At 41.8% G+C, this 13,152-nt stretch overlaps 1 protein-coding gene across 1 annotated transcript in view; it reads left to right on the top strand.

Annotated features, from left to right (window-relative positions):
- The window catches only part of LOC114663989 (adenylate cyclase type 2-like), a 592,666-nt gene that overhangs the window by 478,838 nt on the left and 100,676 nt on the right, over nucleotides 1-13,152 (top strand). The window contains 2 exon segments of the mRNA XM_028817967.2: nucleotides 10,763-10,939; nucleotides 11,033-11,076. Coding sequence (XP_028673800.2) covers nucleotides 10,763-10,939; nucleotides 11,033-11,076 — 221 coding nt within the window.

Genomic DNA, 13,152 nt, shown 5'->3' with positions numbered 1-13,152 from the left:
AAAACAAGACAACCCTGTTAGCGGTAGCTCCTCGTCTCACCCCAGTGGGTTATTGCATATCTTGGATGAGCTGTGAAGGTGTCCTTTAGATGTGTATGTGTGTCAGTGTGTACGTAAGTATATACAGTGGAACCTCGAGATACGATCACCTCTGTATACGAGAAATTCAAAATACGAGGAAAGTATGAGCGAAAAATTCAGATCTAAATACGAGCATTGGCTCACGTAACGAGCCACGAGCCAGGCTGTGGGTATAGCTCGCGGCTTAGGGAGGGGGCGTGGTAGCTGTAGCGAGCCGCAGGGCGATCTGCGGTGTCTGCGTTTCTCACCTAAGTGCACAGGTGGGATACTGCCCACATCCATGATTTGTCCTGTGGCTGATGGGCTGGGCAGGGTTGCCACCCATCCTTTAAAATACGGAATCGTCCCGTATTTGAGAATGAAATTGCGCGTCCCGTTTTGAATCAATACGTATGCGTCCCTTATTTTTTTGTATTAAAAGTGGTAACCCTAGCAGCTGCCATGTCTTCCCCGCATATATAGAGAAGCGCGAGCCGGTTAAGGGGGAGAAGTAAAAGAAAAGAGAGGAGAGGAGAGAGAACGGAGGTTGCAGGAATCCGCAGCAGTAGGAAGTCGGTGCGAGAGAGCGAGCGAGTACAGGCTCGCATGTAGCTGAACAGGCGAGCCAAACAGCTGAAGCAGGACGGTGTAGAGAAGGTCAGCTGCATTAAGAGTGTCTCGCCTGTTGCAGAGCCCGCATGGGAGAAGCAGGTGAGACGCTAACAGAGAAGAAGCACCGGGGATTGTCATCTGTTTTTTGAAGACTGCTTCCTGTTGACGTTTTAACCTCGTGCTAAAGGATTGTTATTCTTATGTACTTTAAACCTCCACTTCACAACTGTTTTAAGGATTATTTATTTAAAGATTTATTGAATGCTCTACTGCACTTTGGACACCTGTTTTGATTCTTTTAATAATCAGTTATATTATTTACCAGTGTTATTTATTAAAGGTAGACTACAGTATATATAATTTATCAGTGTTATTTGTTAGGAAAATTGATTTTTATGTTAATATATTTGGGATGCGGAACGGATTAACTGGATTTCCATTATTTTCAATGGGGACGTTTGTTCTAGATACAAGAAATTCGCTATACAAGCTCAGTGCTGGAACGAATTAAACTCGTATCTAGAGGTTCCACTGTACATATTGTCAAAGAACGACAAAAGAGCCACAAAAAGGTTTGGGGCAGCTTGATAAATAGATAGTGCAGTTGTGTACAGATTGGAGTCCGAAACAGAACTGCTTGAGGTAAAGATGGCGGTTTTAAAGAAAGGCACAGGAAGTGATGTCATCAGGCCTGGAAGTGACGTCATTGGGCCAAGGGCAGGACATGACATTATCAGGCCCCAGAAACGGAAATGACATCATCAGGGCCAGGAGGAGTTTCCGGTAACTGGTCTGCAGTGGAAAGAGAGAAAGGATTAGTGCACTCCGCCACCCCCTGGTCCAGCATGGAATTACCCTCATTTGAGCCCTTAAGGTGCCTCCCATGCGCATGTGTGTGACAATATATACAGTAAAACCTCAATTATCCGTCGGGGGTCAGGACCAAGGCCGTGATGGATAAGAGAAAAGACAGACAACAAAGCAGTTTAGTGAATAGTCGTATTTATTTACAGAACAAAACTATATTAAAATATAGTATAGTATTAATAAAATTTATTCATATAGTATTGTAACACCCAGCTTAATTAACAAATACAACCCAGAGATACTGGAATTTTACTACGTTTTACTTGGAGTCTTTGTTCCATAAAAAATGGTGCCCAGGCTTACGAGGTGAGCTTGGGGCTTTCCTGGAAAACCGTCTGGATGTCGGCCGGACGTGACTCGGCCGGACGTGACTCATACAACTATATCCCCTCCTGCACGCCCTCTCAAACCGCCGACCGGCTAGGTATATCCTGTGAAAAACGCAGTCAGTATTTGCACAACAATCACTACACGAGTTGCCGTGATAATGTCATGTGAAAAAAATCGAACAGCGAATCAGCATCAGATTTCTTGCAAATTTTCTCATTTTTCAAGCAGTTTTTGGCTGACAAAAACATTCCTGTCCTCGATCATCCTCCCTATTTTCCCAGTTTAGCTTGCTGTGATTTGTATTTGTTCCTGAAAATCAAAAGTGACCTGAAGTGAACACAATTTTTCTTCAATGATTGAAGACAAAAACGGCAAGCCTGTTGAAGCGCCTCAAGCAAGAAGACTTCCAGCACTGTTTCAGTCAATGGAAGATACGTATGGAGTGGTGTAGTGGGAATATATAGAAGGTGACAGTGTTTAGAATGCTGCAAGTCATCAATACATATATTTTTTTTTTACCAATCTGGTTATTTTTGTGTCTCACCTCGTTTACTGTGTTATGTGGGTTACAGAGCATATCTCCAAAACAAGAAAAGAAAGCTTTCCATACCAATCAGTTTATCTCCCACCACTCACGTTCTGTCTTTCTCTATACCGCAAACACTCCTGCTTATTGACCCTTCACTCCCTATTCACAACTTCCTTTTTCTCCTAACTTCTCCTGTCACTCATGTCCTCCTCCCCTCACAGAACAGAAGCCCTTCACCCAGTCTCATCACTTACACCATTCATTACATACTTACTGCTCCCACACAATCCATCACAAACTGCATGCATGTCACAATATATTAACAAAGCATACAATGCAGAAGAACATTAACATTAATACAAAATAACATTACCATCAGTGATTTCCATTTTCGACACGTTTTTCTATTTTGTCGGCATCACACTTTATAGTATATCGTTTACTGTTGTTCTTCCTACTCTGTAAATTGAAGCAATTCTTGTAGAACATTCGCAGTTTCGTAAATTTTTTATGACAACTCTAAAACCACACACATGTTTATCAGCCATAACAAACTATAGTACAGGGTGCCCACAAATACACTTCTTAATTTTAAATAGTTACAAAATCAAAATTTATTGGAATCTTTATATATAATACGCTACTGTGGCTGTCCGTTTGTCTGTCCAGGATTTTAAATCACCTGTAGCTCGCAAACCGTTTGACTTATTGACCTGAAATTTGGTAGACATATTCTACATGACGTCTACTATCCACTTTCAGGGTGATGATTGACCTGCGAGGGTATTCCTCTTTTTATTTTGGAATCAACTCTCGGCAGCGGCCATATGTACGGACGCCATTCTCATCCCTACCACCCCTACCTCTTCATATCTTAAATCATTCTTGACCTGTTGCTGCATCCAAATAGTGCCATCTTTCACCTTTACGCCTGGTAATATGTGTGATTGGACGTTTCTTGTGGGGAGGGCTTCTGTTCTCTTTCTCCAATGTAGAACCCTCATCCTCATCTGAGTTCACCTCTGCTATAGCACATCTTTATTTGAAAACAGCAGTGTCAGATCGGGGGGGGAGGGTGAGCATGACTGATTAAAAACAAAAAAAAAACGCTAACTTTTACAAGTACCATACATTTACACCGGCTGTTACTGACACAAATCAAATGTATGTTTTTATTGTATAATAGTAACAATAAGAGCAGCTCACTACTAAAAATGGAGGCATCCGAGACCGAACCAGCGACCTTTTGATTACCAGTCAGTAGTTTTCAGTAGGAAAGTCCCGAGGCTTTGGAAAACATCTTGCATCACCCCAGTCCCAAAGGTATCACGTCCTGGTGAGCTGAATGACTTCCGGCCTGTCGCTCTAACACCACATGTGATGAAGACCATGGAGCGGCTGCTGCTTCACCACCTGAGGCCACAGGTCCAACACGCCCTCGACCCTCTGCAGTTCGCATACCAGGAGAAGGTGGGAGCGGAAGATGCCATCATCTATATGCTACATCGATCCCTCTCCCACTTGGACAGAGGCAGTGGTGCTGTAAGAATTATGTTTCTAGACTTCTCTAGCGCCTTCAACACCATCCAACCTCTGCTCCTTAGGGACAAGCTGACAGAGATGCGAGTAGATTCATACCTGGTGGCATGGATCGTGGACTATCTTACAAACAGACCTCAGTATGTGCGTCTCGGGAATTGCAGATCTGACATTGTGGTCAGCAACACAGGAGCGCCGCAGGGGACTGTACTTTCTCCGGTCCTATTCAGCCTATATACATCGGACTTCCAATATAACTCGGAGTCCTGCCACGTGCAAAAGTTTGCTGATGACACTGCTATCGTGGGCTGCATCAGGAGTGGGCAGGAGGAGGAGTATAGAAACCTCATCAAGGACTTTGTTAAATGGTGCGACTTAAACCACCTACAACTGAACACCAGCAAAACCAAGGAACTGGTGGTGGATTTTAGGAGACCCAGGCCCCTCATGGACCCCGTGATCATCAGAGGTGACTGTGTGCAGAGGGTGCAGACCTATAAATACCTGGGAGTGCAGCTGGACGATAAATTGGACTTGACTGCCAATACTGATTCTCTGTGCAAGAAAGGACAGAGCCGCCTGTACTTCCTTAGAAGACTGGCGTCCTTCAACATCTGCAGTAAGATGCTGCAGATGTTCTATCAGATGGTTGTGGCGAGTGCCCTCTTCTACGCAGTGGCGTGCTGGGGAGGCAGCATTAAGAAGAAGGATGCCTCACGCCTGGACAAACTGGTGAGGAAGGCAGGCTCTATTGTTGGCATAGAGCTGGACGGTTTGACATCCGTAGCAGAGCAACGGGCACTCAGCAGGCTCCTATCAATTATGGAGAATCCACTACATCCATTAAACAGTGTCATCTCCAGACAGAGGAGCAGTTTCAGCGTCAGACTGCTGTCACTGTCCTGCTCCACTGACAGACTGAGAAGATCATTCCTCCCCCAAACTATGCGACTCTTCAATTCCAGCAGAGGGGGTAAACGTTGAACATTATTCAAGTTATTGTCTGTTTTTTACCTGCATTTTTTATTACTCTTTAATTTAATATTTTTTGCTGCTGGAGTATGTGAATTTCCCCCTGGGATTAATAAAGTATCTATCTATCTATCTATCTATCTATCTATCTATCTATCTATCTATCTATCTATCTATCTATCTATCTATCTATCTATCTATCTAGTTCTTACTGCTGTGCCACCGAAGCGGTCGTGCTAAAGGCGTGTCAATGTCGCACCCTAACACAAGTTCTTTTTCTGCAGTTATATTCTTGAATAAAAGCGCACTTGTTTTGTTATACTTTTATGAAAGTGTCTACATTTTGTCAATTATTACTAAAACATGAAAAACGTTTCAGTTTTAACGATGTGTTTACATAGATTGTTGTAGACACGGAACACACATGAAATGCATGTATTCCAAATAACGATATATTATTTACCCTCTACAACTCCCGGCAACTCACACGCAGGTAAACAGACTTGAGCTGAGAGAACTTTCTGCGTTGTGGGGGGGTGGGATAGCAGGCTGTTTGTGCTGATCGACACATTTGCAACACAAAAGACGTTGACGGAGAGGTGCAAACAGATTTAAGGTGGGCTGGGATTACGAGTTTTTTTGTAGGCTTTTGTAATTTTAGTGTTAATGAATCCTTGAATGTTGATACAAACAATTTCTGCAGGAGTCCTAACTTTTATCGATTACTTACAAACCCTCTGTGTGTATAAAAGCAGCGTTGGAAGAAACTGTGTCGCTACGCCCTCTGAACTGTGTTGCATTATATTTTACTATGATAATGTTGAGAAGAAGGCAGTCAATACAGGAAGCCAGACAAACCAGTATACCCTTAAATATGTAGGTCTTTCCCTTTCGAGAAATTGCAGAGAAAGTCAAGGTGTCAGTGAATCCAATTTTCTATACCACCAAAAGGAATTTGGAAACTTAAGAAAACTCTGGTCTGGTAGAGCCAAGGCCATCACAGAGGTCAACAGCTTGTGTAATGGGCACCTCACTGGACAACAACTCCAGGAACATCTGAGCAAGTGCTACCGCTAACTAACTGTGAAGAGTAAGAGCTGCAATTCTACTGTTTGAGTAGCAGCAAAAAAGCCATTGCTGAAATTACTAAAGTAGAATAAGTGGCTGGCCTAGGAGAAGAAATCCCCATCAGTTTCAATCTACTCTGACATTAAAAGCATAAAATGAATAAACAATTGCAGATGTGGACACTACATATAGTAGCTGTTAAACTGTGCTGTCCTGAAAAGATTGGCATGTATTAAACAGTGAAACTTTAGATTGTTTGATGTTGAAGGGTTATATATACTGTTTACATTAAAGATGGCACAAAATGTCAGTTTTCCTTGATAAGAGGATTAGCTGAAAGCTGCTGGTGTTAGTGGGCCCACTGAAGCATCAGGCATAGTCGAGCATCAGTGTGCAGCACATTGAAACATTTTAATTGGTATCAACTTTTACCAGAGATAAAAGTAAATATGAAATATTTATAGAAGATATAAAACTCCCCAAAGTACAGGAAAATGGGAAGAAGAAATAGTGATCTTTTTCATAATATTTAGTAGCATTAGTCGTACTCCTAGATTATCACCCAATCAGTGAGGTTCTTACTTGCTTCTGCTACCAGCAGGCAACTTGGCATCCTACTCTAATTAATGCTCTGATAAACAAGACTTGCATTAAAAGACAAAGTTTTGTGTTATTCGATAGAAAAGGCAAACTAGATGACAGCGGACTCTGGAAGTATCCAGACCCCGTCACGTTCTTAACACTTTGTTGTTTTGCAGCCTTGTGCTAAAATCATTTCAATTTGTTTTTATTTTTCCCTCATCAAGCAACACTCAAGACCCCAGAATGACAAAGCAAAAACATGATTTGTGGAATTTTCATAAATTTGCTAAAAATACAAAACTGAAATATCCCATTGACCTTCCGCTAATAGACTTGAAATTTGGGTCAGGTGCATTCCATCCCATTTATCATCACCAAGATGTTTCTACAGCTTGTTTGTGGTCCAACTCCAGTCAGTTCAGTTGATTGGACTGATCAGGAAGGGCACCCTGCTGTCTATAGAAGGTCCCACAGAACCAAAAACCAAGCCATGTAGAATTTAAAGACAGGATTGTGTCAACGGAGAGATCTGGGGAAGGCTGCAAAAAATGTATACAGCATGGTAGGTTCCCAAGCAAACAGTTGTCTTCAGAATTTCTAAATGAAAGAAGTTTAAACTTTTAGGACCCTCTCCAGCGATGACATTCAATGAAACTGATCAATTACAGGATAAGATGCATGGTTAGAGGTAACCAAGAACCAGCTGGCCAGGCTGTGTGGAGATGGGAGAAATTTCCAGAAGGACAACCATCACTGCGGCACTCCATCGATCTGAGCTTTATGATGCCGTGGCCAGTCTCGCCTCAGTAAAACAGACATGGAAGCCCACTTGTTAATGGTAAAAAGGCACCTCTAGGACTCTTAGATTCTGAGATCCAAGATTCTCTGGCCCGAAGAAACCAAGATGGAACTGCCAGCGACATCAAACTAAATGAAGCTGGGGTTTGGGGTTTTGTTTGTAGATGTTTGCAAAATTGGATCAGACATTGGACACAGAGCGTGATGGGGTGAGGAACCTCATTGGAATTGGCTGACGTTAAGACTTCTGTCCAACAGGGGTCAGTGTTGGAGCTGCTTTTAATAAATATAAAGGATTTGGATAGGAATATAAATAAGTAACGAGCTGGCTAAGTTTGCAGATGATATCAAGCTCGGTGGATAACTGAGAATCCATTGAATCATCACAGAGATACTTGGACAGCAGACCTGCTTAGAAAGATTTGTGGACGATAAATTTTAATGTCGGTAAATGTAAAGAATTGCATGTAGGAAGTAAAAATGTGAGGTTTGATACACAATGGGTGGTCTGAAAATAGAGAGTCCACCTTATAAGAAGGATTTAAGAATCAAAGTGGACTCAACTTCCAGACCATGTTCAGAAGCCATTAAGAAAGCTAACAGAATGTCAGGTTATATAGCGCCTTGATGTTTGGAGTATAAGTCACAGGAGGTTCTGCTCAAGCTTTATAACTGAGTGGTGATGCCTCATCTGGAGCCCTGTGTGCAGTTTTGGTCTCCAGGTTACAAAAAGGACACAACAGCACTAGAAAGTCCAGAGAAGAGCGACTAGGCTGATTCCAGGGCTACAGTTATGAGGGAAGCTTAAAAGAGCTGAGCCTTTTCAGTTTTAGCAAAAGAAGATAAAGAGGAGACCTGAGTGAAGTAATTATGAAGGGAATTAGTCCAGAGGAGATTGAGGTTATGACTTTAAAATGAGTTCATCAAGAACACGGGGACACAGTTGGAAAGATGTTAAGGGTAAGATTTACTTTACACAGAGAACCACAGACACTTGGAATAAGTGACTAAGTAATGCGGTAGAGAGTAGGACTTTAGGGACCTTCAAAACTCGACTTGATGTTAGTTTAGAAGAAGTAAGAGGATAGGACATGCCAGCTTTGTTGCACTGAATGGCCTGTTCTCATCCAGATTGTTCTAATGTTTAATTTCAATTCTAAGCGTTATGATTGTATGAAACTGGGTACTGCTCATCACCTATGCAAAACCTTTCAAATAGTAGTGTATGGTGGTGGCAGCATCATACTGTGGGATTATGCTTTGGGATTGGGATTGATGATGTGGGATTGTTTTTTCCACAGCAGGGAACTGTGTGACCAGTCAGGATTGATAGAAAGCTGACTGAAGCAAAGTACAGAGATATCCTTCATGAAAACCTGCTCCAGAGTTTTCTTGGCCTCATACTGGGCCAACAGTTAATCTTCTTATTACAGAATGACCCTAAGCATAAAGCAAAGACAACACAGAACTGGCTCAGGGACAACTCTGGGAATGTGCTGCCCAGCCAGAACACAAACTTGAAAACAATCGAACATCTCTGGAGAGACCACTGATGGTCTCCATCCAGCCTGACACACCCTGAAGGGATCTGCAAAGACGAATAGCAGAAAAGCCCCATATCCTGGTGTGAGATGCCTGTCATGTCAGAGCCAAGAAGACTCCAGTGCTGTAATGCCTGCCGAACTGGCTTCAAGCTAATTCTGAGTAAAGGGACTGAATACTTGCGTCAATTTAATGTTTTATTTATTTTTGATAATTGTCCAAAAATTCCTAAAATCTTTTTTTTGATTTGTCATTCTGGGTTTCTGAATGTTGCTTGATATGTGCATGTAGCTGCTGGAATATAAGGTGTTATCAGGCACAGGTAAAACGTGTGTCAAAAGAATTCTCAAAGTCCAAAAGTTCGTTTTAAAAGTATTTAGCGAAAGTTAAAGGCAAATAATCCACACAAGAATAAAAGGAAAAATTGTTACATGTAGAATAAAAGGCAAAAAAAAAGAAAAATGTATCTTCTATAAACTTAGCTTTTCTTGAAAGAACTTTAGTTATTTCACTACTTAAAGATTCTTAATTTCTTCTTCTGTACGCCTTAGTGTACGGTATGGTACTTAAGTAAGTTTTCTTTACGTGTTATTTCTCACATTCAAAGAGCCCGTAGGCCGTCAAGCACGGTCACGTGCATAACCACGATCACAAGCGCGAGCACGGTCACGATTAAAAACCGTATGCCTATAAACCTTATACAAGGCAAGGCTGTCACTAACTGAAGAGTAATATTTACTTGAAGCACTTAGAAAAGGCAAGAATGTACCAATAGAAATCTATTTACGGGGGTTAAAGGAACCTCCCATAGATTATGCATTGTCATCTAATAAATATCCATACATTTTATAGAACTAGGAAAATGGCTCTTACAGTGGAAAAATGAATTTAAATGTTTTTAACACAAGACTGTATCATATGAGGTTTCTTCATAGGGTATTTGGGCTTGGCCTTAGAGGAAGGGTGAGGAGCACAGACATTCGGGAAAGGGCTCAAAGTAGAGCTGCTGCTCCTCCACATCGAAAGAACCCAGCTGGGGTTGTTTGAGTATCTGATTAGGATGTTTCCATGTGAAATTTCAAAAACAGTCAAGAAAACGTAATTAAGAATTAGCATTTTCAGGTTTCCAGCTTCTTCCGACTTATTAGTTTTGATCTCATCCTCTTGCGGAAGTTCAAGTGATTGCTTGACCTCTACCTGTTTTACTGTTCAAGACTGAAGACTTCCGCTTCTCAGCAGCATTTCAAGTTGTCTTCTTATTTCATGAGATTGTAATTGTACCAAACAGTGGAGACTGTTTAATGAATAGCTGAGTTATCCAAATATTCTGACCTTCTTGAAAGTTTGCCACATTGTCTACACAGCTCTGTATTTTTTCTGATGCTCCATTGTCCTTTTGTGTGCAGATGTGTTTCCTGTTTCTCAAATGTCCTTTCCCTTTAATACTCCTTGAGTATAAGACTAAATGGTGCTTAATACTTTTGAGAATAATCAGGTGCTCATGTCAACACGATACAATACATTACAATACAATTTATTTTTGTATAGCCCAAAATCACACAAGAAATGCCGCAATGGGCTTTAACAGGCCCTGCCTCTTGACAGCCCCCCAGCCTTGACTCTCTAAGAAGACAAGGAAAAACTCCCAAAAAAACCCTAGTAGGGAAAAAAATGGAAGAAACCTTGGGAAAGGCAGTTCAAAGAGAGACCCTTTCCAGGTAGGTTGGGCGCGCAGTGGGTGTCAAAAAGAAGGGGGTCAGTACAATACACAGAACAGAATAAATCCTCAATACAGTATAAAAATAACAAAGTTACAAGTACAGAGCAAAATTTAACAGTAGACAATCTGTTTGTACCATGCAGGGTGAAAGACGAAGTCCACCGTACCACCACAGGCCGAGACACACGATGGATGGAGCCAAGATGAGAGCGTCTGTGAGGATGACACGATATCTGGAGTCTTGGGGAGCGGCCAAGCCCTTTGCTCACTTGCATCATCGAGACAGCATGACAACGGAAAATGGAAAAATCAACACCTCTGTAAGCAAAAGTTTCTAGTTGATTGCATATTGCTTTATGACACTCAATTTACAAATCCTAATTTTTTTTTGATAAATTCTTTGTATTTTTTAGGATGTACCTATGGGCCAGTACCACTTTCAGAGACGTTCAGAAAGGTAAAATCCACCATATGTTTTTGTGAAGAATTCAAAAACTATCTCAAAATCTTCTTCTTCTTCTTGTTTTGGCTGCTCCAATTTAGGGGTCGCCACAGTAGATCATCCGTCTCCATATATCCCTGTCTTTTACATCATTTTCTGCCACACCAACTTTCTTCATGTCCTTCCTCGCCACATTATCCTTAAACCTCTGCTTTGGCTTTCCTCTTGCCTGGTGGGTCCATCCTCCACATCCTCTAATATACTCAATCCTAACTCTGTCTACCCTCTTTACTCTGAGCGAAAATCGTAGCATGTTCAACTCTGCCACTTCCAGCTCTGCCTCTTGTGTTTTCGTCAAATACAAAAACGATTTCAAAATGTTATGTTTTAATTTGTTGTCTGTGTATTTAAAATACTTCAGCGTTTGTCAAACCTTTTTAGTATTGTGACCCACTTTTTCCCATATTAGTGTCGTTCAGGTATACCCCGGCTAATTGTGCATGATTGTCACAGTCACACTTGGTTAAGTGATTTCATGCAAGTGTGACCGTCAGAATGGAGGTATCCCCCTTTGTTAATCAAACACGATGGTCAGAGCAGGATGAGAATCAACTCACCGGTGGTAGCTCACGACCTAACCCAGTAGTTAAGAAACACTGCTTTTGAGTCCTGATCACAAGGCGGAGTAGAGGCGACTGAGAGATTTCCTGATGACTGCTGAAAGTTTCGCTGAAGTCAGACATATATATTATACATCTGGAGACAACCATGCCTGAATTGTGTTTAAAACTGGATAGGAACAATTAGACGTGTCTGCGAGTGACACATTTCTGAGCAAATCCAATGATTCATGAAGGCGGTGGTTAACGGAGGGGGCGCGGATTTAGAACTGCAAAGATCAGAGGTGCTCTTGTTAAGCTGTTTTGACACGCAGCAATCTTCTGTTTACGATGAACCATCTACAGTCAAAAAGTCTCCTAAAAACACCCTTCATAAATACTGTATAAATGTGTGTCACATGTCCAGAGAGTGCATTGCATGTGATATAAAAATAAACATAATGTGATGCAAGGGAAAATCCTTTCTGTAGCATCAGATTATACATCGGTATTCGACTGCATCAAGGAACGAGCAGTAAGTGTGAATGATACGTCATCCCCAGTGCTGTGTGTGCTCTCTGGTGTTTGCCATTACGACGATACTGTAGGAGTCAATATAAGCTTGGAAGAACTGGCAGTTATATTCATGAAAATATGAGGTGCAAAATATGCATTTGAAGTAAACAGACACAAGTCTCTGTTCAGAGAATAATTTCTTTGACCAAATACCTTCAACAGCTTTCCTGAAGTTATGCCAAACACCATTCTCTCTTCTTCTCATCCTCCAATCCTCCCAGGGGAACTCTGTTCTTCTTCCACACACAACTCCAACATGGCTAGGTGAGGAAGAGCAGCCCCTTTTTTTAAATCTCAGACGCAGGAGTACTTCTGATGTCAGGGCATTACCCATAGGAAGCACTTCTGGGTCAAGCAGAAGACCTACAAAGTAGGGATCACAAATTAATGCAACACCCATGGAACCCAACAGGGCTGCTTGATGGGACTACATCTCCCAGCAAGCCCTGTGGGTATCCATATGGGTACCATAGCCCACGGATGCTGCCACTTAGCCTGTCAGGGGAACCAGTGGTCCAAATAGGTGATCTCCTCCTGTCCATCCATTACACTGGCCTCCTGGCTGTGTAAAGATCTTTAGTCCACCCCTACCCGGCACGCCAATGTACCCTTTTCCAAGGTGGCATCTACCATTCTTCTGGCTGAGGAAGGAATACCCTGCCATTCTTCTTGGCCATTCAGTACGGTGGTCTCCCAGCTGGGTAAAGGTATCATGCACCTTCCAGGTTGGGACGCTAGCCTTTGCCTGCCATCCATCACACCTGATATGCTTGATACTGTTTTAATGACAAATTACCCCCTGGAGACAAATAAATTCTAAAATCTTTTTTTTTTTTTTTATTAATTTTTATTAATGATTCCATACAAATAGATCAATTTATAACCAAACAAAATTGAAGACAAATCAAACCCCACC

Source organism: Erpetoichthys calabaricus, chromosome 13 (genome assembly GCF_900747795.2).
Source record: "Erpetoichthys calabaricus chromosome 13, fErpCal1.3, whole genome shotgun sequence".
Taxonomy (NCBI): domain Eukaryota; kingdom Metazoa; phylum Chordata; class Cladistia; order Polypteriformes; family Polypteridae; genus Erpetoichthys; species Erpetoichthys calabaricus.
This window is presented reverse-complemented; position numbering and strand designations above follow the sequence as displayed.